Source organism: Pteropus medius, unplaced genomic scaffold (genome assembly GCF_902729225.1).
Source record: "Pteropus medius unplaced genomic scaffold, Ma_sr-lr_union100, whole genome shotgun sequence".
Classification (NCBI taxonomy): Eukaryota; Metazoa; Chordata; class Mammalia; order Chiroptera; family Pteropodidae; genus Pteropus; species Pteropus medius.
The window spans coordinates 1,702,378-1,729,187 of NW_024344377.1; the positions used below are offsets into that span (position 1 = coordinate 1,702,378).

Consider the following 26,810-nt stretch of genomic DNA (forward strand, 5'->3'; position numbering starts at 1 on the left):
GAGAACCCGCGAAGTAATCCCCAGGACCAGGGCTTCCCACCAGCATCACGGGCAGAGCCCAGGGCCACGCTCTCCAGCGTCCCTGCCCTCCGCAGCCTCCCCGGTGGCAGGTACGGTTTTCCTGTGTGTCCTATTGTGGGGAGAGGGGCAGGCTGGGTTCCCAGGAATGAAGTTTGAATTGAAACCTCTTCTTCAGACACCTAAGTCACAAAGATTAATGGATAATAGTGGACATTTTTCGCTCACCTGAACTGTTAAACTGACCCTAAGAAGTTCCTTGACCCCGCGGTTCCTCGGTTTTCTCATCTGTGCCACAGAAGTAACAACAGGGCCTCCCCGCCAGCAAGCAAGCTGCACGCTTTAAACGAGGCCCCGTACGAAAAGTTCTCAGCCCGGCAGCACCAGGCACACAGCAAGCACCCGATTCACGGGGCTGCAGCCGACGTCGCGGCTGCTCTGTGGAAAAGCAGGAAATCCCTTTGTCTTGGGAGGAAGACTTGGGGTGCCTGCTTCACTGCCGTGCGGCATCTCAGGGGCACCAAGCCCAGAGCTCCTCGTTCCGGAACTGAGATGACCCGACCCAGACGGCTGACAGCACAGCTTTGCTCCAGAAGCCGCGACTTCATCGTGCCTCAGTTCTCCCATCTATAAAGTGCGGACAATAAAAATTGGGGGATGAAGAGGAAAAGAGGGAGCGGGGAGGAACCCCGTTATCTAAACCTGAGAAAGGCCGCAGGCCCCTGTGATTCCGCAAAGCCACCAGCTGTGAGGCTCACTAAGATGGGCGTGCAGAGCCACGAGCAGGGGCACTGACGAGGGGCACACGGCAGGCAGGTCGACCCCAAGGAGCTGACCATCCTTTGCCTCTCGGCCAGGAAAAAGCGCCAGGGGCTTCGTGCTGGGTGGGACCGCGTGGGGCACTACGCCCCTTCCTTCTGCCCTGAGCCCAGCCTTGGCCAAGGGGAGCGAATGCTGGCACAGAGCCCAAGGTCCAGGGTGACCTGTCCTGGGAGACCCTGGCCAGAAGCACAGCCCAGTCTGAGAATAGCAATTCCTGCAGAGTCCCCTCAGAAAAATGTGGCCCAGTGTGTGTGGGGGTCACCACTGTGCCCCCCCAGCACCAGTTTCAAGCTCAGCTAACGTTCATGCGTGAGTGCATGCATGCCAGAAAGACAGACTGGGACCCCCTCCATCCCACAGCCACCACCCTAGTTCAAGCCCCCATCACCTCGCCTGGACAAGAACAACCTCCAGTGGCCCCCGACCCTTGGCCACCAGGGATAGTCCCCCAAAGCGAACTCGGTCCTGACTCTCCCATGCTTAAAAAGGGAAAATGAGCTTCACTTTTTGGGTCCCATTAAACTCCCCGGTCTGGTTGCAGGACCTCCCAAATCTGACAACCACCTGCCACTGGCTGCCAATCACTGCTCTGCCTGCAACCCTGTGTCCTCCCTCTAGCCCCTCCGGGCCTGTCCCCATCTGCTGCCCGAGTCTGCTGGGCCCCTCCGCCTCCCAGAGTACCTCTGCCTTCGTCACCCTCAGCAGACACCTGCTTGTGCTGGAAAACCGGGTGGAAACGCGGCCTTCCCCATGACCGCCCCACCCCGCCTCCCCCCACCCCCACCGCTGCTTGTCTAGGCAGAGTTGGGTGCTCTCCCCTCCTGGGTCTTCTGTTCCCAGCTCTGCTGGGAAGTCTGTCACGTGTGTTATGCTGTGTCTGTCTGCTTCCTTCCCCCAGCGCCCCTGGCATTGCCGGCGGTTAGGGGTGGCCGACGTGGATTAAATGCCTCCTGCTGATCAAACACGGAGCTACGTCCTTCGTATATGCCTCATATACGTCTCATCCACACCTCACAGTCACTCCAGTTACCCACCAGCCCCGTTCTAAAGATGGGTAACGCAGGCTCAGGGAAGTCAAGTAACTTCCCCAAAGTCACATCCAGGGCATGTCTCTCCAACTTCATGCCCCTTGCTATGCATCATATCACACCTGGGATGTGGCACAGAAGAAACCCAGGACGTGTCTGCAGAGCGGGTGGACAGACCAACCGAAACCGCATGACCCGACTCAGTCCGACCGGAGCGCGTGGCACTCTCTCCCGGCTGCTGGCGCAGCTTCTAAGCTCAAGTCTAACAGAAACTGAGCACAATAAAGGAGCCAGACCCTCGGCAGGGAGGGGCCCGGGCCAGGTGTGCTCTGATGAGAAGCCCCTCTCCCGCCCTACCTCCCTGGCGCCCTGCCCCTGTTCCAACTTCTCCCTCGGACTGGGGGGGGGGGTGTCTCTTCCCATCTGTAACCACGCCTGCTCCTGACAACCCCAGTTCCGCACTGCCGGCTGGATCTGAGGGCTCGAAGGCACACACCTGTTTGGAAGAAAAGCACCGTCCTGAAGCGCAAAATCTTAAATTATAAAGAGGCACCCGGGAATGGAGGGCGAGCTCCCGGGCCTCAGGGCTCTGGAACCTTCTACCACCAGGCGCTGTGCTGGGTACTTCCAGCCTTGCCTTCACTGGCTCCTCAGAGCTCCACAGCACCATCTGCGCCTCCCTGAACCCCACTGCAGGTCGGATTCCCTTCCTGGCTGCTCTCGGGGTCCCGGGACTGCGGCCCAGGCGAGGTTACATGCTGGAGCCCTGCAGCTTCTCCCAGCCGGGCCCCACTGAGCAGGGCCAGACCCTGGCTTCCCCGCTCCTTCCTCCTCCTCCTAGAGAAGGCGAAGGACCACAGGGCGGACCCCACCTTGGTCCTGCCCTCTCCATGCCTGCTCTGCCCAGGCCGAGGAGGCCACCTTCTGTGGATTTCAGAGACTAAAGTAACAGCCTCCCTCCGCTCCTCAGGCTGAAGCTGGCAAGGAGAAGCTTCCAGACACGCCCATCCAGCACACATCGGATGCTCAGCGGTTGTCCAACACCACTTCCCATTCCTGAGACTGACCAAGAGCAGGAGATCCAGCCCAGATGGCCTCTGTTTGACCCGCCAGGATGGTGACACTCTGCGCCATGTCCAGGCCCAGTCTGCCCTGTAGGAAGCGGGTCTTACAGGCAGGAGAATGACTGAAATGGGACATGGCCGCTGTAAATAAGAAGCCGGATTAGACCCATCTTCTCAGAGCAGTGTGTCACCAGACTGTGTCGACATCAGCAACCCCAACATCTTTATAACACAAAGGATGGTCCCGACTCCCCCTACAAAATTAACCGCTGAGCTGTGAGTGGCAGAGTGTGAGGCTGTGCAGGACTTTTCAGGGGCAGGCAAAAGGGCACCATCGGCCTGGAAAGAGGTCTCTGCATGCCTTCTCCTGCCTGGGAAAAGTCCTCAAATCTGGGAGGAGTGTTGGGAGAGAGATGGGAGCAATTCTGGGCTGTCCACAGCAGGCAGGGGCTGGGGGCCACTAGCCAGAACCCTGGAGAGCCAAGGCCAGCTGCCTCCGCCCCACCCCCATGCTGCATTCAGGGTGGAGTTTCTCAGGGGTGAGTCCCCTGGGCCTCCTGCATCAGCACCATGGAGCCAGCTTCCTCCCAGCAGAAGCTCAGCTGCTTCTCATTTTTTCCTCCATCTCATTTTTTCCAGGTCTATCCAAGCAGCTCTTGGCCAGGTTTCCAAGTTATCAATTCCTAAAGGACAGTGTCCCCAGCTGGCTGAGTGGGGTGTTACCTCTGAACAGGGATGGCAGCTGCTCAGGTTCACATCCCGCCTGACCCATGGGCCAACCCACCAGACTCTTTGCCACGAGCCCTCCCCCTGACCCCCAGGATCCAGCACCCCGCGGTCAGCCGAGGCTGCCTTGGCCTGAGTGAGGGCTTTCGACTTGTGGTCCTGGAAATGCCTTACCATCAGATTCCCTGCCTGGCTTCAGACTCTTAGAGCTCAAATAGTCGCTGCATGATGCTGGCCAGGGAGGACCGCAGAAGGACTGTGCTGAAGGGACGGAAGGCCTGTGGGAAGCTTGGCCACTGCGGCGGGCAGTGTCTCTCCCAGGATAAGCTCTTTGCTTCGAGCAGGGCTGAGAAGCAAAGGAAGCGCTCTCTGCTCCCCATGGCCTCTCTCAAAGTCACATCTGTTCTCCCCAAGGCTGTGGCCTAATGATTACCGATGGGCACAGGGGAGCGGAGGGGGTGTGAAAACTCCTGGAGAAAAGCCATTTGCACTAGCGACAGGGGATTGTGCCATCATTTCCACAGCAGCCATCAGCAGCAGGCGGAGGCAGCAGGAAGTCAGCCAGCATGTTTGCAAGAACAGAACATCTGTCGATTCCGATTCTGTAATAAGATGTTGCCCCCGGCTTTCTTTGTCAAGACACCAGGTCTGCCCCGCTGCTCCTCTCCAAGGCCAGAGGGGACGACAAAGCCACAGATGTGACGGGGACCACAGTCACCCCTGTGCATGGGGAAAACACACAGAAGGCGGGCCGGCTCCAACAAGAGAAACCTGGCTGGAAATGCGGACGGATAGGACTCCAGACTCTGCCCAGGCTCGGAGATAACAATTCTATTTCAATGAAATGAAACTGTCATCTGTGTATTTTTGAAACTTGCTTTGAAAACCCCCAGGGAACCACTAGAGGGCGGGGGGAAAGACAAGACTAGACTCATTTGGATCCCTGGAGCCAGGCCATGGCCTGCGGAGCTGGCGACACCCGAAGGTGCAGGGGAGGGTGCACTCAAGGTCCTAAAAGCACAGCTGTCCCTCCCGAGGCTCCGCGTCCTGGCACGGGGGCCCCGCTCAGTCCCGGAACCACTCCTGAACTGCCGGGCAGTTAGAGAGACCCTTTAAAAACGCGAATCTGACCACAGCTCTGTCCTACCTCTGGGCTTCTCGGCTCTTAAAAAATAAAGCCCTAAAGTCAACGGCCGATAGCCAAAGCTGGAGCCATTTAAGCAACAAAATAAAGTAGCGTTGGATTATCCTCGGAAGCATAAAAGACATCTATGAGTCCGCACTGATATATACACAAGCGAATTAATTAATAAAGAGGGGAGAGGACCGATCCCCTGTGCAGAAGAATTACAAATAGCTCACGTAGACGCTTTGCCCCTCAAGAGTGAGCACAACTCTGTACTGTGTAGGGGGGGGCTGGACATAGTGATGCCTTCCGGGGGAGACGCGGAGGCGGGGCAAAGCCAGCAGGCTGACAGGGAGGCGCCTGACGAACATGGACTCCGCCGAGCAATCAAGGACAACACCAACAGTCACAGACCACGTCAGCAGCAGGGACCTTTGATACGATGTGATGAAAATGGCACTTTACATCTGTGATCTTCCTCCCCAAACCCATAAGTCCAGTCTATTCGGGAGAAAAACATCAGATAAATCCCAGTTGAGGGACATTCTACAGAATACCTCCTTAAAATTGTCCAGGTCATCAAAAATAAGGAAAGTCTCAGAAACTGTCATAGCCAAGAGAAGCCTACGGAAACATGATGACTGAACGTAATGTGGTGTCCTCGATGGCGTCCCGGGACAGAAAAAGGACATTAAGGGAACAATAAGGAACTACGAATACACTGTGGACTTCAGTTAAACATCACGTCTCGATACGGATTCATTAAAGGTACCAAATGCACCACAGAGTTGCTAAGATGTCGATACTCGGGGAGACTATACGCTTGGGTAAGTGGGAACTTCTTATACTCTTGTCTCAATGTTTTGGTAAAGCTAAAACTGTTCTTAAACGAAATCTATTAATAAAACAAATTCTGTCAAGGGGAAAAAACAATCCTTAACGTGACTGTGTGCCCCGCCCTGGGCGCTGGTCCTGGCCCCCGCCCGCCATGCCACGCACCTTCCCTCCTCTCCAGGCTCTGGGCACCTCTGCTTTCGCCCCCTTCTCTTTCCTCCGGGTTTCTATACACACTGTTCCTTCCCCTGTGCTCTCCCCAGCCCATGCGTAGTTAAGCCCACTCAGCCCTCAGCTCCCAGCTTCCCCTGGAAGCCCTCTCCAGCCACCCAGACTGGTGGGGTTACAGGCTCCATCCACTCCCATGCTGCACCCTCTTCCGTCCCACCGAGGACTGTCGCTCTGTGTCCGTCTTGTCCAGTGAGCTGTCCAATCCACAAGGGCTATGGCACAGTGTTTGGCCCAGAGTACCCCCAAGTTCATGCCACCGACCATTCCGATGCATAAATAAATGTGATTCAGAAGCAACACCAACAGAGTTGGCTCCAGGGAACAATCAGCAAGCGTAAGATGATCGGATGCACCTGTGTGGGAAGTTTATCACCTGCAGCCCAGGTGACCTCAGGAAAGAAGGACCCGAAGCAGGCAGACGTCACTTGCAACTCCTGGTGCCAGGGTACATCAGAGACTATCTGCCTCAGGGAAAGGTCTGGAGGGCTCTGTGTGTGTGTGTGTGTGTGTGTGCGCGCGCGCGCGCGCAATAGAGATTAATTTCATCAAAAATCTATTTTAGCCCTTGGATAAGCTTGGTTCTCTTTTTTAAAATCAAGATATAACTTACGTACAGTAAAATTCACACTTTCTAGGTATACAGTTTCATGAATTCTGACACATACAGCCATGTCGCCACCACCACCATCAAAACATATTGCCCCTGAAAGAGCCTCATGTCCCTCTGTAGTCAGTTCCCACTCCCGACAACCAGCCCCCGGCAACCACTGGTATGTTTTCCGTTCCTTATAGTTTTTTGCTTTTTCCAGAATGTCATATAAATGAAATCATAAAGAATGCAACGTGTTGGGTCTGTTCTTTTTCACTTGGCACAATGCATTTCAGAGTCATCTATTTTGTGGCACAGACCAGTAGTTTGTTCCTTTTTTATTACTGAATAGTCTTCGATAGGACGGATCACCACGATTTGTTTATTCATTCACCAGGTGGTGGGCATTTGGGTGGTTTCAATTTTGGAGTGATTATAAAGAAAGCTGCAGTCAACACAGAGGTTTTTTAGGTGAATACCTATTTTCACTTTTCGCCAGTAAATTCCTAAAAGTGGGTTTTCTCAGTCCTACGGTAATTGTATGTTTAACTTACATGAAACTAAAAGGCAGAATATTTATTGAAGAGTAATTTTTAAAATTTCTTTGATGCCCCTGGCCTTGGGCCAAGGGTGGAAACCTATGGGAACCTGCCCCCTAGTGGTGAGATGGCACGAGCACTTTGGGAACAGGAGTGTTCGTGGGTGTTTGGGGAGACGCCCTTGGTTTGCCTTAGACACAGCGGGTGTTTAATAAATGGGCATCGTCTACCACTTTGCCCCTCCCCCGACCCCCTTACAGTCTCGCCCTTTCCCACTGCTTGCTCTGGGCACCTCTGTGCCTCCCCTGCTCGCTGGAGCCACAAGCTTTCCCTTCTCGACACACCCAGGTGTACTTAGCTCTTCACATCAAAACAGCCAAGAAGGCTCTTTAGGGGACTTAAGTAGCTAAGCAGAATGATTTATAATCAGAACCACCTGTCTACATAGACATAGGAGTTCCGTGTACTTGTCGTGGTGGTTAATTTTGTGTGTCAACTTGGCTAGGCCACTGTAGCAAACACCAGGGTAGATGTTGCTGTGAGGGTATGTTTAGTAGATGAGATTAACATTTAAATCAGTAGACTGAGTAAAGCAGATTACCCTCTGTAACGTGGGTGGGCCTCATCCGATCGGCAGAGGACTGAAGGGAAAAAGTCTGACGTTCCCTGAGGAAGAGGAAACTGCCAGCAGCAGACGGCCGTCAGACTCAACCTGCAGCATCACCCGTCCCTGGGTCTGCAGCCTGTCGGCCTGCCCTGCAGATTTTGAACTTGCCCATCCCCATATTTGCATGAGCCAATTTCTTAAAATACATTCCTCTCTCTCTCTTTATATATACATCTATATAAACCACCTACTGGCTCTGTTTCTCTGGAGAACCCTGATGACAAACTTGTCCGCACAGGGCATCCCATAGTTACATGGCAAGCTTGCCAGCAAGAGAAACTTCAGATCCACTGCACCCCAAACATGGCATCACAGCCCATCACAGACATGGCATAACAGGTCCAAATTTCAACGCCTTGTGGGCACTATCCCAAAGTCAGCTCACCCCGAGGCCTACAAGGCAGACATCAGCAGGCCCCTCCTCTCCAGGGGCAGTGGCTGTGGAGAAAGACAGCTTTGTACAATACCTGCTCAAGCCCTTGGCCAGACCCCGGCAGGAGCGGGTGGAAGCTTCTACTGCATCACCAGCTGAGGCCGAAGGCAAAGATGCGTGTTCTGGGGCTGGGGCAGAGTGATCGGCCCGGGGAGCAGCTGGGGAGGTGCTGGGGACACAAAGGGAGAATTATTCCCAGTGGAACTGAGCTCATTAATGGCACATTCATGAGGCCCCCACGCCCCACCCAAGCCACCGACCCACACGGAATGGCTATTTAAAGACCCAGCACACTGCCTCCCTGGGCCCCCACCGGTTCCGGGGGCCTCCGCTGAGACACAGAGGAGGCGCGCCCCACACCGCAGCAGCCCCCAGGCCAGGCGGTGAATTCCCGCCTCGCGAGGCTCCCGCAAACCTGGGGGTTCTTTGACAGAGGCAGCTGGGTGTTTAGGAGTCTCTGTGGGGCGTCTTGTTTGATTTTTGTTCGAGGAGGGGGCTTTTTTATAATCATTTCTAATAATTCTTTTACAGACAATGAAACTATGAGTTAGGAACTAAACGACAACTTTGTAAACTCCCTGAGATTTGCCCCAAAAATCCAAGGGTGAGAAAAGTCAAGGCGAAAAGGCTGATGGGTAATCAAGGAACCTTCTCCCTGGTGGAGAAGCGTTTCTAGAGCGGAGGGATGTCCTTCATTCAATGGGTGAGTGCCGCCTGCTGGACAGCCAGGGAAATACCCGGTGAGCAGGGAGGCCCCTGGAGGATGTAGGGCAGGAAAGACAGCCCCCTGCACACACACCCTCAGAAGCCAAAAGGCACAAGGTGCGAAACTCACAATAGGTTGCCATTTCCCTCCTTTGGCAAAGAGCAAGGCTAGCGATGCCCCCCACACAATAAAGCCTGGGAACGGTTCTCAGGGTGGGCTGGCCTCCTAGCCTCTCTCCAGCTGTCCACGCCGCTGTCCGGAGGGGAGCTGGCAGGGCTGAAGGTGGCCGAGCTGGAATGACGTGACTCAGCACCGAGAGCCTGGGACCAGCCTGAGGTCGAAGCCAGGCTGGAGGTTCCAGAGCCCTCCCTCCCACGTGAGCACCTGCAGAACGCCCCCAGACTGCGGGAATGCAGGACGCTCGGGCATCTGTGTCAACGGAGTTCTGCTGATTTCCATGTTCTCTGACTCTGCCTACAAGGTCATCTGCCCGGCCTGGAGGACAGCTGCCAAGGGCGCCCCACACCCAACGCACTGGAAGGCTCCTCGGTCTTGCCCCAAATCCCGGTCACAGCTCGGCAGGTTTTGCAGGGCTGTCCTTGGACTCGACCCTGCTTCTGACGCCCTCGCCCTCACCTGTGTTGCTCCAGCCTGACAGACCTCCCTCAGCGCCCACGATGCTGCGTCCCATCTTGCGACTTTCGCCCCTCGTCAGGCCAGCGATTCCTTGGCCTCCACCAACCAACAGTTGGGCCCCACTAACCAACAGCTACAAAAACAGCAGCAGCTCGTCCCGATGGGGTGCCAGGTCCTGTGCGCCCTGCTCCGGGTGTCACCCTGGGTGCCCTGCATTGGGTGCCCAGTCCTGAATGCCCAGCGCTGGGTGCCCGGTCCCGTACTAGGCGCTTTACACATACGGCCTCAGGTAACTCTCCCAACAACACTTTGAGGCGAATGTTGTCATCCTCACTTTCCAGATAAGGAAACTGAGGCTCGCAGAGGTGAGGTCACTTGGCCAAGGTCACAAAGCTCGTAGGTGGCAGAGCCAGAACGTGAACTGAGGCCCCAGATCCTTTGCCGCCTACGTGTCCACTTTCTAACGGACTCCCCTAGTACACACCTGGAAGCCCCACACTCACTCTCGGTGACACGGACCACTGAGGACCTGAAGACGACTAGGGAGACTGGACCATGAGTTCCACGAGGACAGGGCTGCATCTATCACCCTCACCCCAGCATCCCAACATCCAGCCAGCCCCCTGCTCTCCACCCCGCCACAGTGCGCACTCAAAACAGAGGCAGAGAGAGGGGTGGGGTGTCTGGCCAGACTGGCCATGATCGAGCTGGGTGCTGGGTGCAGAGGCCGGGCTGGAACCCACGCTGCCTTCTCCCCGGGGCCCCACAGAAGCAAGGAGGAAAACAGAAATCAGAGAATAATGACCCCGAGTAAGCCCGGAGCAAGGCCACCCGCAAGGGAACACAAGTGACGAGTGCTTGGGCGGAACCCAGCAGAAGTGCAAAGTGGGTTCACAGACGGAGTGACACCTCGGTTATTCGAACCGTTACCTGTGAGAACCCGGACAGTGGCTAAAATAATATTTTTCGTAAAGGAATGACTCAAAACAATGATGCGAACAATTGGGAGCTTTTAAGCTGCTGGAAAGAACCATTTTCACACGTTGGAATTCTACCTTTAATCATATTCGTAAGGAGTGACTACGCCACTCACGAACCCGACTTCTAGTCTAAAACTTAGCCTCCTACAGAAGCGACACGGGCCGGGCTCCTTCCTCCGCACGCCCCGGGAAGATTTTATTTCATTAATGCGAGCTGCAGGAAGGCGGTCTCGTTGGTGGTTCCGTGACTTTCAGGGCACTGTCCACGTGCAGGGACAGATTTCTGTCTCTGAACACCAGAGGGGAGGGGACACTGCCTTGGATCTGGGGCCTCCGGACAAGGCCAGCTCTGCAGGCTGAAACACCACGACAATCATACTCCACCAAAGAGGATGCCCCCATGTCGCACGCAGCCCCCCCATCCCTGAGAACGCCCTCGGGCTCCCCTCGGCTCTGCAGCCTCCTTCAGTCCCGAGACCATGGCGCCTGCTCCCTCCACCCTTCCACTGTTGGCCTGACCCCCAGGGCCCCACCCTTCCTGCACTGGCCTGCTCCCGTCAGCCAAAGGCACCAAACAAATGACTCAACGGCTCTGTTAAGAATGAGGCTTCCCCTCCCTCCTGACCTCCGGCCTGCTGTGAGCCCGTCCCCAGTGGCTGGGCGGCAGGTCAGGCCCCGACAGCGCTCTGCTCAGTGACTCCCGACTGAAGCTCTGACACGCGGACCCCCAAAGACACCCCCTAGCTCCAACTTCCTTCTCGTCCCTCCAAACCCTCCCGCCCCCCGGGTTTCCTCAGTGGAGTGCTGCGACCAGCGGGCCAGGCCCTGGCATCGGAAGTCAGGACTGCCCTTGATTCTCCCGGTTCTGTCTCATGCTGAGTCACCTCCCTCCGCCTTCCGGGATCCTCTCTGTGTGGCCACCTCTGCTGGCCCAAACCTGCAGCCTCTCTGCGCTGGACTCCTGCACATCCTGTGCTGACAGGCTGCCTCCCCTCTGGTCCCTGCACCTCCAATCCACACGGACACCGGAGTGACCCAACTTGAGTTCTAATCAGGTCCTTCCCTTGCCTAAAACTTCCTGCCTTTGGAATGCAGGTGAAGCTCCCCAGCCTGCGGGCTCCCACGACCCATGTCTGTCCCCTCCCAGGCTCGTCCTCTCCTCCTCGCCCTGTTCTCACCCCACCACGCCAGTCCCCCGATGCTCCCGATGCTCCCGGCAGCTTCCCGCCTCTATGCCTTTGCGCAAGCAGACCCCGCCCTGAATGCCCGCCTGCCTCTCTCAGCGCCCCCGCCCCCGGTCCTGAAGTGCCACTCAAACCAGTGGGGGAACCATGCCCGCCTGCACGGGCTGGACTGGGTCTGACCTCTGAGTATCTCATTTTCTGCTAATGTGTCCTCCTCCCCTTCAACGTGGTCTCTCCAGCCCCCAGCACAGAGCCTGGCACATGGAAAATGCTCAGCCCGTGGGAGGCCCTTCCCTTCCACCACTGGCCTCCCAAGCATGCCACCAACAGGACAGTGGGACAACTGTCCTGCCTTCTTGGAACCCCAGAGTCCAACCCTCTGAGGCAGGACCAGCAACGTAATTTGCAGACAAAATGGAATGCAAAGTAAACACGCCGAGCCCCATATTCCGAAAGTGTTAAGAATTTCAAGACGGTGACAGCTGAGCATCGAACCAAGCACAGGGCCCTTGTGAGTGCAGGGCCCTGGGTGACTGCCTGAGCTGCACACCCATGAAGCCAGCTCTGGTCTTAGACCCCGAAGAGGAGCTTACACAGGGTCCCTCTGAGGCCCCTGAGCTGCCGGAGCAGCCATGAGAAGCAGGCAAGGGCAGCCCAGCTTCTCTTTGCTAACTCCCGTCTCGGCTCAAGCCTCTGCTCAAGCCTCCCATGACCGGCAGTGACTCGCCTTAAAGACGTCATTTTCAAGGAGATAGGTGGGCCCTTTCCGATGCCCAGCACCACCCCCAGCCCTCAGGGGGACTCGCGACAGCTGCCAACCCTGGCACAGAGGTGGGCAGAGCACTGAGATGGGGGTCCACACATCTGTCCTCCCTTCTCCTCTGCAAGGCATCTACGTTCCCTTTCCCTTGATCTCGTCCCCTAGAAAGTGGGCCAGGGGGAGGGTAGAATGATTTTCTAGTTATAGAAGTCCAGATCCCTTTTCCCATTTAAGGAGTTAATCAATGTTTTCCGAGCCTTCCTGAAATAACAGAAAGGCTGAATACAAATTCACATAGGGTGTCTATATTTTTGGAAGATGAAGAAAATGATTTAACTTAAGCCTGTTATTTATTTTTTTTACAAGTAGAGTTGATAAAGAAGGCACATAAACCACCATACTTTTAGCAGACGAGGCAGTCTTTCCTGCTGGGCCCAACTGGCCAAGATCTCAGAAGCCTTCTAGACACAGATGCCTAAGGAACCGCCACGAAGGGGTCAGAGGTTACCATCCCTGATTCAGTACCTCGCCAAGGTCCTCACAAATAACAACGAGTCCCACTAACCATTCTGGTGCAGTTTCCACCCACACAGGACCTGAGAAACACGGGACCTTCCTTCAGGGCTTGCATTCGGCCCCGTGGCCCGACACGTCCGGCTGCAGCGAGATGCTGTCAACGACTGTTGTCTTTTGATTCGTGTTCGGGGCTTTTGAGTCCTTCTTGGCAGAGCCCCCGCTGAACTGATGGCAAATTTCACTTCAGAGATCGGCTGGAGTTGCCAAATTAAGCCCTTGTCCAAGGACAAACACCAAAGTGACCCTGGCTGTCATGGAAGGGTGATAACGGCCCCCAAGATACAGGCCGAACACATCACGTCCTGTCGGGCCAGATGGGCAACAGCGTCTTATCTCTCATTTCGTATCACCATCTGGAAGGTATTAGCACAATAGCCTCCCTCACAGGCCTCTCGATTTTTTTTTCTTGAATCCCCAAGTGCACACGATCACGTCATAGGCCAAGAGCCGAGGCCAGAGACAGCTCAGATTAGACAGTCAGCCCAACGGAGGCCCGGGATCTGATCAAATGAGCCTAGCAATGGTTGACAGATACAGCATGCACCTCTGAGACACCCAGCCACCGGACAGCAACAAAGCCAAAATCGGAAGGTGCCCAGAGGGGCTTGCAAATTGGCTGGAAACTCCAAGGCAGACGCGCGGAGCTATTTCTAGTGGCCAGTGAGATAAACCAGCATGTGAACTTCGGCCCACGTGAGAATTTGAACAGCCCCCAAACGGGCTCCGCACAGTTAACCCTGAACTGGCTTGTCAGTTCTTCCTCAGAATGCTGTGACCCTCCTCCCCCTCACAGAGTCGGCCCAAGTAAAACAATCAGAAAGGAAAATGTTTACTAAAAGGAAAGCCATAAACACCAGCCCGAACTATACAAGAGGCTTTGGTCTGGATTGATGAGCCAGGTCACTAACTCCCATCACTGTCCCCGTCACCAGCAGCTCTTTGGGTCCTCCAGGTGCAAGATACCTCATGGGCCCTGGTTACAGAGAACGCAGAGATGGGAGGACAGACAGCCAAAAAAACTGATCTCAGTCAGACAGACAAGATTTATCTCTTTACTCAGAAAGCCAGAATCTACCTACACAGATAAAGCAGTTCACGAACCAAGAAAAATCAAAATGAAAACAAAATCCTGTGTTAATATGACCACATGAAATCGTTAATATTTGACAATTGCAAATATAGCAACTCACGTGCTTCAACCTAATGGTAGCCAGGTGGACACTGGAAACTCAAAGGTTCTGACCAGACACATAGGTGCACCCCAATTTACTCAGTAGGCTGGGTACTGGTTACATACATTTGTCTCATGAACGTGTACCTTTTAAATGGTACAAAGGAATTCTGTTACCCAGAGAAGACTCGTGGGTGATCCTTTTCCTAAATTAAAACCATAATAACTCCCTTAATTGTTCAGTTTTTAATAGGCGCTTGCTCAAAAAAGGTTCACCTAACCTTTGAGAGATAGTTTGAACCCACCCGTAGTTAAAAGATGAAACCAGAATAAACCACAGGATCTGGAGCAAGAGGGAAAAACAGAAGCTGTAAGTCAGGATGAATTCCCTGTGCTTTCAACTTCGAAAAATTCTAAAACTCTGTTTCTGAATTTGGAAACTCTCACGAGGCTATGCGGCTGAGCAGGAGCTAGCCCTCCGCCACCAGCTGCTGGGACAGGTGTCTCCGACCCTGAGGGGCTATAAATAGTCAGACAGGTGAGGAGAAAAGCATCTGGACAAGACCTCCTTACCCAGCGGTTCCCCGAGTGTGGACCCCAGACCGACAGTAGCAGCGTCACCTGGGAACTGGTCAGTGATGCCCAAGTCTTGGGACCTCCTGAATCAGGAACTCTGGGGTGGCAGGGAACAGCCATCTGAGCTGTAACCGCATTATTCTGATGTTTGCTAAAGTGTGACTCTCACGGACGTGAGTCAGGTGAGTAGTTTTCCAGCTGTGTCTGTGGGGTCCTCCGGGTCTGCATAGACCCGTTTGCATTCCCGACTGTGGGAAAGGCACAGGAGGTTCCCGGATGTACCCAGAGTGTCCCCGATTCACTGTTTAATAAATGGTGGTACAACTGGAAAGTTTCATTTGAAAAACAATTCTGCTGCTTAAAAAAAAAAAAAAAAGGAAATATTGAACAGATGCAAGTCCAAGCAGCCATGGGCAATCTAGTCACTTGTAGAATGCTCTCGAAGGTGTGGGCTCAGCTCTCTGCACCATCCAGGGATGCCGAAAGCAAAATGGAAGCTCAGCCACTTAAAGTGGGTTCAGGGGCTCTCCCTGAGGAGAAAGCAAGTTTTGATGTCATATAGGGCTTTAATAAAAAAGAAGCGGTGGTCAGAATTCCTTTCGCTTTGTTTGAGAAGTGCCTCAGAGACGGGGGCCCTCTCTCTCCTTTCCTATCCTGAAAGAGTTCTTGAAAGAGAACGGGACCGCGCCGAAGAATTAGCAGGCGACAGGGAAGGAGAGAGAGAAGCCTGCTCTGCTTTCCTCTCAGGTAGCCTAAAGCAAATGCTCCAGTCTCATTTTTTTTTTTTTTTAATATATTTTTAAAAACATTTTAAAATTTAATTTCAGTCTAATGTACTAAGGCTGTTTCTGTATGGGCTGTTGCAGCCCCCCATTCAGTTTCTTTCCTCTCCCCACCTCAATCTCACACTCTCCTCTCCTGTCTTTAAACAGGAAGTAGAGGGGCACCCTTGGGTGGTGCTGCAGTCTGAACATGCCCCCCTCAAATTCACAAGTTGGAGTCATAACATTCGAGGAAACGGTGTTAGGAGGCGGGGCGTCTGGGGTGATTAGGTCATGAGGGTGGAGCCCTCATGAATGGGATTAGTGCCCTTAAGAGACCCCCCCCCCAGAGAGCTGCCAAGCCCTTTCCTCCACTGAGGACACAGCAAGACATCTGCAACCGGAAAAGGGCCCTCGCCTGACCACCCTGGCACCTTGATCACAGACTTCCGGCTTCTAGAACTATGAGCAATAAATTTCTGCTTAAAAACCACCCAGTCTGTGAGCACAAATGCACGAAGACCGGTGGAATGGGGGGAGGGCCTTGCTGAGGTTTGGAAGGCTACACACAAGGTTAAGTACAGCTGATTCTCGTTACAATGTAACGTCACCACAGACATTGAATCAGCAAATACTGAACCATCGCTCCCAGGGGCTAGGTTACTGCCAGCCTCTGGTCACCATTTTCGTCAATCAATCAATACATAATCTTGTTTTATTGTGTTTCTGTTTAAAGACACCTTATCTAATACAGTAGGCCCCCTACAGCTTAGTACCGAACCCTACATATTCTGTGTTTTTTCCCATGCATACATATACTTTACGGCTTCTCTTTGGCATAGCCAAATTGCCAGCATCACTACTCTTGTGCTTTGGGGTCACTATGAATAAAATATTGGAGTTAATAGAACATAAGCACTGAAGATACTACAAGAGTCCATCCTATAACCAAGATGGTTACTAAGTAACTAATGGGCAGGAAGTGTAAACAGCATGGGGAAATGGACAAATGGATGATTCATGTTCTGGGCAATTTAAAACTTATTGTTTATTTCTGGAATTTTCCATTTAATATTTTCAGACTGCAGTTGACTGCAGGTAACTGAAGGTGTGGAAAGAGAAACCAAGGATAAGAGGGGAGTACTGTATATATGGTTGATTCGTTAACATCAAATTCGTGGCCAACATCACTACTATGGCTGAACGAAGCTTATCCCACCCAACTATCTTCCCCATAAGGCACATCCCAGCCTTCTTGTGCTTAGAAACACCAGAGAGCACTTCGGCATTACACCGGGGGGCCATTTTAAATGGCAAAATAGACAAAACACGCAAAATGACAAAAAGAAACATGGCACTAAATATACCTTGAAAAGACTTGCTTGCATTATGAGAGCTCCCACAAGAAGACAGAGCATCACCTCGCTCCATCTCAGCCGGGAGCATGCATGTCAGGTGGCGCATGTTTTCTGCTGTTGTGTACGTGTCCATGAATGACCAGGAAAAAGCCACGAGTACTGATCTTGAGCTTACAAATAAATCCTAGTGAATAGGCGATTTCACAAATATGGAATCTGTATAAGGGAGATGGACCATATTCTGTGGAGACAGTTGGTAACCAAAGCCAGACCAACCCCTGTTCCTGTCAGAACTGCTTCTTTTCCACCAATTCCAGCAAAGACAAAACAGTACAACTCAGGACAATGGTTCATTAACGCTGGCAAGGCGCCAAAATTGCACAGTTGGCACAGAGATCTTCTTGAATCTTTCTACTAGGAAATAAAGCCAGAAAGCTGGCCAAGTTCTCGGCCCCGATACAATCTATACTTAGCCACTGGTTCCTTCCTGTACCACGTGATCATGTTTGGTCATGGTCACAGGTGACACAACTTCTTCATTCACTGTCTTTCTTGGTCTTGAGAGAGGCCAGTGATGTAGGCGGGACCCCGGAGGGGCGGCATGAGGAAACCTGGCTCCAGCCCTGGCCAGGGGAGAAGTTCAGAACACAGGTGTGGCAGCCCCCTGACCTGCTTCGGATCCCAGCTCTGCCACTTACCAGATCTGTGCCCTCGAGCACGTTAATGTCTCTGAGCCTCTATCTGCTCATCTCTAAAACGGCCATCACAACAGAACCCCGCACCTCTAGGGGTGTTGTGAGGATTTAGGGAGAAGCACTCAGCAGCTGTCTGGAGCACAGGAAGTGCCATCAACAGGAGCTTTAAGAGCAGGCATCACTGGCCTACTGTGAGCAGGGACAAGTCATCTAAAACCCAGTCTCGGGTCTGCGAGGGGACTTTAAAAGCACCAATGACACCACCGACGGGACTTCAGGTCTCCTGAGAGCCATCCAGCCGAGTCACCCTGCGTCCTCTGCTCCGAGAGCTCTCCCCTTGCCCCTCTGTGTCCCTTGGCCATAAAATGAGAGCATGGACAAACATGATCTCTGTCCCCTTTCCAGACTTCACCAAGGAGCATGTGCCCCGCCAGCTACAGCCAGCGGTCCCAAGGAGCCAAATGGGCATGCCCAACTTCTCACTGGCATCTCCTGCACCCTCTTTGGGTGCTGAGGGCCTTGTACCCCAACCAGGAGACCTCCTTTAAAAAGTTAAACTCGCACACGAGTAAGAACTCTGGCTGACTCCCACCTGTAAAGGCAGCATTCAGAACGCCACGTCGATGCATAGCTGTCTTAAAATGTCTGTCTCTCGCCTGGAGCTTCTTGCTGTGTCAATCCCACCCTCATATTCCCCTCCAGGGAAACCTCCTCCCAGTTTATGAAGAGGCCCCTGGATGCCATCCCAGCTTGCCTGTCACTGACTACCTGTGCCCTAAGAGGGGCGCCTGGGGACTGGTGGAGGGCAGCACACACTGGCCGCAGGCAGGTGGAGATGGAGGCCAGCCCCACCCCTCCTCGCTAATCCAGTTCAAGTCCTCCGACATTCCCCAGGGGCTGGCCCCATGCCAGGCTGGGTGCTGTGCGTCCAGAGGTTGCAACTGATCCAGCTCCTCCCCCAGAGGAGATGGACTAAAGCGGATAATTTCTTGGTATCTGTGAAGGGCAGTGACACAGCGGGACACGGGTGGCTGCGGGAACTCAGAGAGAGGGTCCTTTTTCAGCCTGGAGAGAAGGCTTCCTGGAGGAGGGGATGCTGGGCTATGAGCTCCAGAAGGGAAGAGACACATCTGCCCTATTCACCATGATTTCCCCAAGGCCATGTGCTGTCTGGCAAAGCAGCTGTCCACCGATAAAATTAAATCGTGTGAATGGATGGATGTACGGACAGACAGACAGATGGTAGGAAGGTAGATAGATAGGTAGATCGACAGATCGATAGATCGATAGATAGATGTGTGTTTGTGTGTGTAGAGACATCTGAGCTGAGCCCTGAGGCCGATTGTGAGCAAGCCTGATTTAAATAAAGTAAGTGCCACTACAGTCCGTGTACAGCTGAAGCTAACTGGATTTCGTTAACCAATGTCACCATCAAATTTTTTTTAAAAATAAATAAACAAATAAATAAAGTGCTAAGGCTGCGTGGAGAGGGTAACCCCTGGATCGGGGCTACGCACGATGCACACGGGGCCGGCGTGGGACAGACGGGGCGTGAAGGACAGCATGAGGGAGGGCAGACTGGTGGGAGGGGAGGCGGGAGAAGCCACCCTCCCTGGCGAGGCCCGTTTCCCAGAAAGGCGCAAGGCCCTGGTCCCTTTGCCCACTGTGCTGCTGGCTCCTCTTCTAGACCACCACCCAGGACAGAGACAAGAAGCGGCTAACCAGCTCGTGTCCCGGAGGCCAGAGGCAGCCAACTAAGTCATTCCCCGAGAAGGTATAAACAGCGCGCTCTCTCTGCTGGAGGACTGCCGCCGTGAAGAGGGGCTGCTGAAGACAGCAAGGGAACAGACCTCTAAAATGGGGGGTCTCAGATCATTCCGAAGGCCGGAAGAAGCCGCCCAGCCCTATGAGGGAGACACTTGCAGACCCTGGGCGGGGGAGGGGGAGTAGAACCGCCCACGATGAAAGCAGGGGCGGGCAGCCTCAGGGATTGGGTCCTGGGATCCCAGCACCGGCCCCAGGCCCAGCCCCCACCATACCTCTGGGCTGTCAGGTCTGTGGAGACCTGGCTGATGACATCACCGTGGTGGGAAGACGCAGCTAAGACTAGGTTCTTCAGGTCTCCAAGGGCAGCTGGCTGGATGATGTCATCTCCTACAGGTGGACTGGAGAGAGAAGAAAAAACACCAAGGCTCAGAAATGTTCTTTAAAGTATGTTTTAACGGCATGTTTTATCTGGACCCTAAGCAGGGCCTCAGTTTCCCTTTCTATAGATGAAGCGTCTAGTGCTGCTCCAAGTGTAGTCCACGGACAGTGCTGGCCCAGGAGGGGTTTGTCACCACTCCATGGTGAGAAAGCACAGAAACCTGGAGAGAGAGTTTAGAAAGCTTTAGAGCAATTTGATAGAGTAATTTTATGTCTGCTGAATCTAATAATCCAAATCGAGGCATGTGTTTTATAGTCTCCATCAATGGTTCTCAACCAGGGGCGATTTCTGCCTCCAAGGGCCACGTGGCGATGTCTGGAGACAGTTTCGGTTGTCACAAGAGGAGGGGAAGGTTGCTACTGGCATCTAGCAAGTGGGTAGAAACCAGGGATGCTGCTAAACACCCCACAATGCACAGAACAGCCCCCCAACAGAATATCCTCTGGCCCAAAATGTCAACAATGCCAAGGTCAAGAAACTCTGGCCCTGAGTTTTGTTCTAGGAATCTTCCAAATTTAATTGTATTTTCCAAAGTTGATCTACATTCAGTTAGAAATAAAAACAACACTGGTCCCTCATTGATTAAGAAGGTCTGCCCTAGATGACCTCCAAGGGCTGGCTGCTTTTGAAAGCTGAGAGAGACACAGGTCACTGGACACTGTCACTGGCCACGTACATCAGCTCACCTTGCAGGAAACCCCTATCAGTCAGTTACATCTTATTAACCTGGGAGGACCATGAACTTCATTCTTTCTGATGTTCCCCAGCTCAGTAGCAATAAGTAACAGGACAGTTATATTCATTTCTTGAGCAGATATTGACTGACTACAAGCTCTATGTTGAGATCTAGAAAGAAGTAAGGACAAATTGATGGTTGACAAAATAGTCACGGGGACGTGAAGTACAGCATAGGGAACACGGCGAATAATATTCTGCTAACTATGTATGGTGCCAGGTAACTATGTATGGTGCCAGGTGGGTGCCAGACTAATCGGGGGGATCGCTTCATAAACTACATAAATGTCTAACCACTCTGCTGTACACCTGAAACCAATAAAAAATAATATTAAATGTCAACTCTAATAGAAAAATAAAAATTAAAAAAAAAAAGGGGGGTGGTCCCTGCCCTCATGCAGCTCACGGTCATAGGCAAGACTCAGATAGCTTTTAAAATCCATGTTTACTTAGTAACGATTGTAGTAACTGCTAAGAAGGGAAGGTACGGTTGGGTACGAGAGCATAAACGAGGAGACCTCGGCCCAGAGTGCGCTCAGGGGACACTTCCTTGTGAAGTGGCACATGGAGCCCAGCTGGCCAGCTCAATGCAGCAAATGTTTCCTGACGCTTACTGGCGTGCCAGGAGATGGTCATCCACGTGCTCACAGACATCACCAAATGTGACCCTCACAGCAACGCTGTGGGGTGGGTACGATCATTATTCCGACTTTACAGATGTGGAACGTAAGGCACAGAGAGGGTGAGTGACTTGTCTGAAGTTGCACAGCAGGTAAGAGGCAGAACCGGGACACGAGCCGAAGCCTGAGTCCAGGAGCCATGTTCTTAACCACCACACAAGGCTGTGTCTCAGAGGCTGAAGAGTGAGAAAAAGGGAGTGTGCCCTCTGGTACAGGGAGCCACATCCCCGAGAGCCCTGAATCAGTAAGGAGCTCGGCATTCTGGAGAAAGGCAACAAGCTCACTGTGGCTAGACCGCACATAAGGAAGGCTCGAAAGGGGAGAGGTAGACAGGAGCGATCTCAAGGCCAGGTTGAGTGAGGTACTGGGACTTGTTAGCTGAAGAATGAGCCCAAGGCTTCTAGCAAATGCTCAGCCACAAAGAACTGCCCTTGGCCTTGAGATGAATGAGAGGCGGGGAGGCCCAGGCTGAATATCCCAGAACTATATTCTAAATGCGACTGGCCTAGCACATGGGTGTGCCCACCCTTCACTGTTTATTCCTCTGAAACTTCTCTGTTTCCTTCTTCCTCCAGTCCCCACCCAGCATCCCAAACCCCACAGAACCTGATCCTACAGCCCTACGACCACACCCAAGGACAGGTGAAATGAAGGCAGGAGCGAGCTTGGAGGGAGGAAAGATGGCAGGGATTTGGGATGTCTTCGTTGGATCGCAATTCGGAGAATCCTAAACTACAGGCAGTATCGATTTTCCAGTCATAAAACCTGAGTGGAAAAACATCGCCCAGGAGTTTGGCAACACACATTAAAAGCCATAAAAGACTTCGGTTCCTCTGACACAGCCATTCCGCTTCCAAGAATTTATTCTAAGGAGGTGATGAAAGGTGTGAGTAAAAATGCTGGTCACAACTATGATCAGCAAAAAGACAAAACACAAAAACTGGAAATGACCCAGATGTCCAACAATAGGGGACAGTTAATCGAATTAAGGCACAGCCACAGAATGAACTCATTTGCAGTTATTAAAAAAAAATCATAATAAGGTAGATCTCTATGTCTCTCAAGGTAAATATGTCTATTATTAACTAAAAATAGGTCAAAAAACTACTGGCAGCATGATGTCGATATACACATATGTGTGTGCACACACACCTGTATGTCCATGTATGTATAAAGACACACAGAAAGAGAGCAGGGTGACGAGCACCCAGCGACACAGAAGCCCCAAGCTGTTCGTGGCGATCATCTTCCAGGAGTGAAAATACGAGTATTTTTTCTTCTTCGTTGAATCTACGTCTATTTTCTAGTTCTGTGTTGAACACGTACTGGTTTTATAAGCAAAAGAAATAAGAAAACATATTTAAGGAAACACTTAAGTGCCAGCTAACAACTCAGTGAGCTTTAAGAGATAAGATCAGTCAGAAACGCCGTCTCCACCACCCTCCAACTTCTGTATTCAGAATTTCACGCCGTGCAGACCTCGGCTGGTCAGCCTCAGCCCTGGACAGAACTCGGCCACGCCTCGCGCATCGAGCACACCGGGGGCCATGAAGGTCCCAGCAGAGAACTTTTCGGGCAACAGGTATCTGCCCGCATACTCCATGGGATGGCATTTTTAACTGTCTGGGATGGAATTATTTTTCCAAGCATTACTGGGCAGCCCCTGATTTTGTCGAACAGGGCATCTTGGGAGATCATTAAAATGTCCTCGATGACACATGATCAGCAACTTGAGCAACTGGGATGCAAGTGAGGAAATATGCTAGGCGCTAAAAAAAAAAAACCAAAAACGATGATCCATGAAGTCAAGAGGCCTGGATCCTAGACTGGCCCCACCTTGGGATCTCGGCCAGGTGGCTTCTTGGAGCTTTAGCTTTTCCATCTGCAGAAGTGACGGCGCCGGGCTGCACGATCACCGAGGACCCTTCCAACTCAGCCTCGTCCCTCCCTCGCAGGCTGGCGGCCAGCACTTCTGCTTATCGGCTTAGCCGACTCTTACTTTATGCCCTCCATCCAGTGCTCTGCTGCTGCTGCCCTACAGACTAAGGAACATGGCCGAGGGTGTAAGAATAGCATCTGAACCAAGAGTTAATGAGCTATGATAAAGCTTTATAAACCTCCGGTACGACATAATTATAATAATTAAAAAAAAATAAACGTTATAGGTGTACACAGATACATTAGCTTGAATGACACAGAATTGCTAAAAAAAATAATAATAAATTGTCAAATTCGCATTGGACCATCAGCCCTGGGCCTGTCTTACTTTCAGGTGATTCAGTTCCGCTCCAGAAGCCCAGGGCAGAGCAAATTCCTGGGCACGTGGCACGTGGAGGGACTCGTAATAGAAAACTGCTCTTCTCGGACCAACTGTAAGAGGCTATAAACAGCTTCTAAATTCTACTAGTGGTGGTGCTGGGGCCAGAGTGACTGAAATACTTTTCAGAGGGCAAAAAAAATCTGTCAGAGGTTTTAATCACCAGCTGCTGCCACCAGCTGCTGGGGCCAGCCCACTATAGATTCAGGCAGGCCAGCAAAGGGTTGATTTTCCGCTGGAATGTGTCAGGGAGGGAAGCGGCCTGCATCAACAAGTGCTTCTCCAAAGGGCCATGAGTCACCCCACTCCAGAGACTGAGGCAGAGAGGGTTCTGCTTCAAAGAGGAAGCCATTCACATTCCAGTCTAAAAACCAACACCTTCAGCTCTACACATAGGACCCATGCCACAGGAAGAGCTCCAGGCCAGCACCAGGAAGAACAAAATGGGATCAAAAGTGATGATGATGATGATGATGATGATGATGATGGGGGCAGGAGGAAACTTTGGAAGGTGATAGGTATTTTATAACCTTGATGGTAGTAATGATTTCACAGGTATATACTCATGGCCAAACTCGGACTGCATACATTAAATATTACAGCTTTTATATGTCAATCACGCATCAGCAGTTTTTTGTTTTTTTTTTTAAATGGAATCACACGTTCCAGAGCTGACTAATCAAGAACTAGGCAAGCTCAAAGTTTAAAAAGCAAGAAGAACTTTGAAGGATAGGAACAGGAGAAACTGCCATAGGAAAGTGGGCTTCTTTCAAGCTGGGGTGACCTGGGAAGGCCCTCGGTCTGGTGGGGCTATGGGGGGCGGGGTGGGGGAGGAGGCCAAGTGCAAGGGCCTTCCGGAAAAAAAAAAGGCTCCCCCAGATGGTTCGGTGGGAAAGCTAGCAGGCTTCCCCATCGTCCCTCCCTCGGACAGGGCAAGGAGCACAGGAGAAGGGTGGGGGCTGCGGTGGCACCGGGGAGGCCGGTGTCCCAGGGAAATCATCACCTACAGGGAGATTAGCAGAAAAACGACCACATCAAGGGTAACAGGAGACAAGTTCTCGTCACAGAAGGATTTGCTTCTGCAAAAGCAGACTGGGCTCCAAAGGGCTCTCAGGGCTGGGTTGCAATTAGAGGTATCGGATAAACACAGAACTCGATAGAGAGAGTGAGTGAGTGTGAGTGAGTGTGTGTGTGTGTGTACGTGTGTACGTGTACATGTACACATATTTATTTCCTAGCTATGTCTGCTGAGAAGGGTCATATCAAAAAGAACACAAGAACCCCATCAAAAGGGGCTGCCATAAGCCAAATTTGGGATTCAACTGGGCATAAAAATATACCAGATACTAATGGATTATAACCCATTGAGAAAAGCAATGATCCATGAGTTTAGATATAAACACATGACCAAATGCATAAATAAGGGAGAAGCGAAAGCTCCTTCTTACAGATCATGCAATGCCAACTAGTCAATGTAGGAGTGATGAAAACAGAAAATCACCATGTAAGAGCCATCGGGGGTGGGGAGGGGTGGTGAATTCAGGCAGGAGCCACTAAAGGGTGCTAAAAAGTGCATGAAAAAGGTTTAAAGAAGCAAAGGACCCTGGTGTGGAGTGTCTTCCCAGCCACTACTGATGGATTACAAAGGGAAAACGATGACTTCACGATGGAGAATCGACTTGGCCACATGCTGACCACAGTGATCATCTCCCAAGTGGGACGAGCCTCACCCTGTGCTCCAGGAGACCGCTGGGAAGGGCACGGCATCGCGTCTGTGGGACTCCTGACCAACACAGACAGCCAGAGTCTGGTCAAGAGGAAACTTCAGACGGACACAGATTGAGGATTCTTCCAGAATGAAAGAGTTGTACCCTTAAAGGTTACGAAAGGCAGAGGGAGACTGAGGAGCCCTTCCAGACTGGAGAGTCTACAGGTGTGTACACAGAGAGTGTGACGTGTGCTTTCGAACTGGATCCTGAATCGGATGGAAAACGAGACGGTGCTGGCAATTCTGAATGGGTTCTGGAGACTGGGTGGAGCAGTGATGTATCATATTGATTTTCCAAGTGGATGGCCGTACTGGCGTTGGGCTGTGTCCTCGTTTGGGGAAATGGAGAGTTTTGCCTTGTTTTGTTTGGAGGGACACAGCTTCCTGTCTGCAACTTGCTCTCAAATGATTCATAAAAAGAGTAATGATAATGGATATATATGTATATATACAGAGGGGATGACAACGCATATATAGTAAGATGTAAACAATTGAAGAATTCGTGCAAGGGGAATAAGGGAATTCTTCATGCTGCTCCTGCAACTTTTCTGTAAGCTGGAAATTCTTTTCAGGAACAAATGAAAAATTCTTGGGCGAAGGCATGCCGGTACCTACAGAGCTCGGTTTGGGTTCTCCATGACGGAACAAAGGATCTGGGGTCAGGCATGCAAAAGGCTTGATGACGTCCACCCAACACTGGTGTGAGAGGGCAGGGACGTGGGGAACAATCAAAGATGATCTGGGGTTTGAGCATCTAATTTGTTGGAAAGCCGTATTAACTACATACCTCACACATAATACCTTAAGCCTCCTGTGCTATTATTTACTTATTGCTGATCTTTCAATGAACTCAGTTCAATTGAAATGAACTTACGTAGTTCTAAGTAATAACATCTGTGAGTCTGTGGTTTCGACATGCTACTTCTACTTTTTTCTAATACAGACTGAGTAATACCATATAACTCTTAAAATGAGCAGGCAGGCCCCACGCTCAGGGCAGGCGCCCAGCACACCACACTGTAGAAACGCTGGCGTTTCTCTCACCAACACGGCTGAAACGGAGCCCCACGCTGCTCACTCCTTGTCTGTTTTTTTTTTAAAAGGCAAAGCCTGCGATAACTCAGCAAAATAAAATCTTCTGAGATCTCGCATCTTCGGGAGTTGCTGGCTGGTTACGAGCTGGGCATGACCCAGCTGGCAAAGATCAGAAGCCATAGCACACGTGCGCGTCCTTCTTGGGTCCCCCCCATCGGCATTGTGAGACAAAACCTACGTCCTCTGGCGTGAGGAGCAGATACACCCGAGCTCTGCTTCTACCTGTCAAGGTGTGCTCACCAGGTATCCGGCTCTGTGGCCCTGGCACCTCCTCAAAAATGCTTTGCTTTTCCAGTCACTGTGGGGGACAACTCATCCTTTCTTGATCTGGCACATGATGAGTGGGACAAGCGGGCCAGGTACGGGGATCAGGCCAGGTGGATAAACAGATTCCTAGCAGCAGAGACATCCACTGCTCCCGGAAGCGGAGGAGGAAGTCAAGATCCTGCACGGGGAGGGGACTGACTGACCAAGGTCTCGAGCATGCTGATTTTATTATCGATGGTAATATTTAACACATACTAAATAC

General features: G+C 52.1%; 1 protein-coding gene across 1 annotated transcript in view; it reads right to left on the reverse strand.

Moving 5' to 3' along the window:
- The window catches only part of TACC2 (transforming acidic coiled-coil containing protein 2), a 173,555-nt gene that overhangs the window by 78,646 nt on the left and 68,099 nt on the right, over positions 1-26,810 (reverse strand). The window contains exons 7-8 of the mRNA XM_039870890.1: positions 19,520-19,645; positions 8,112-8,246 (exon numbers count right to left, since the gene is read on the reverse strand). Of these exons, the coding sequence (XP_039726824.1) occupies positions 8,112-8,246; positions 19,520-19,645 (261 nt within the window). The remainder of the gene's footprint in view (positions 1-8,111; positions 8,247-19,519; positions 19,646-26,810) is intronic.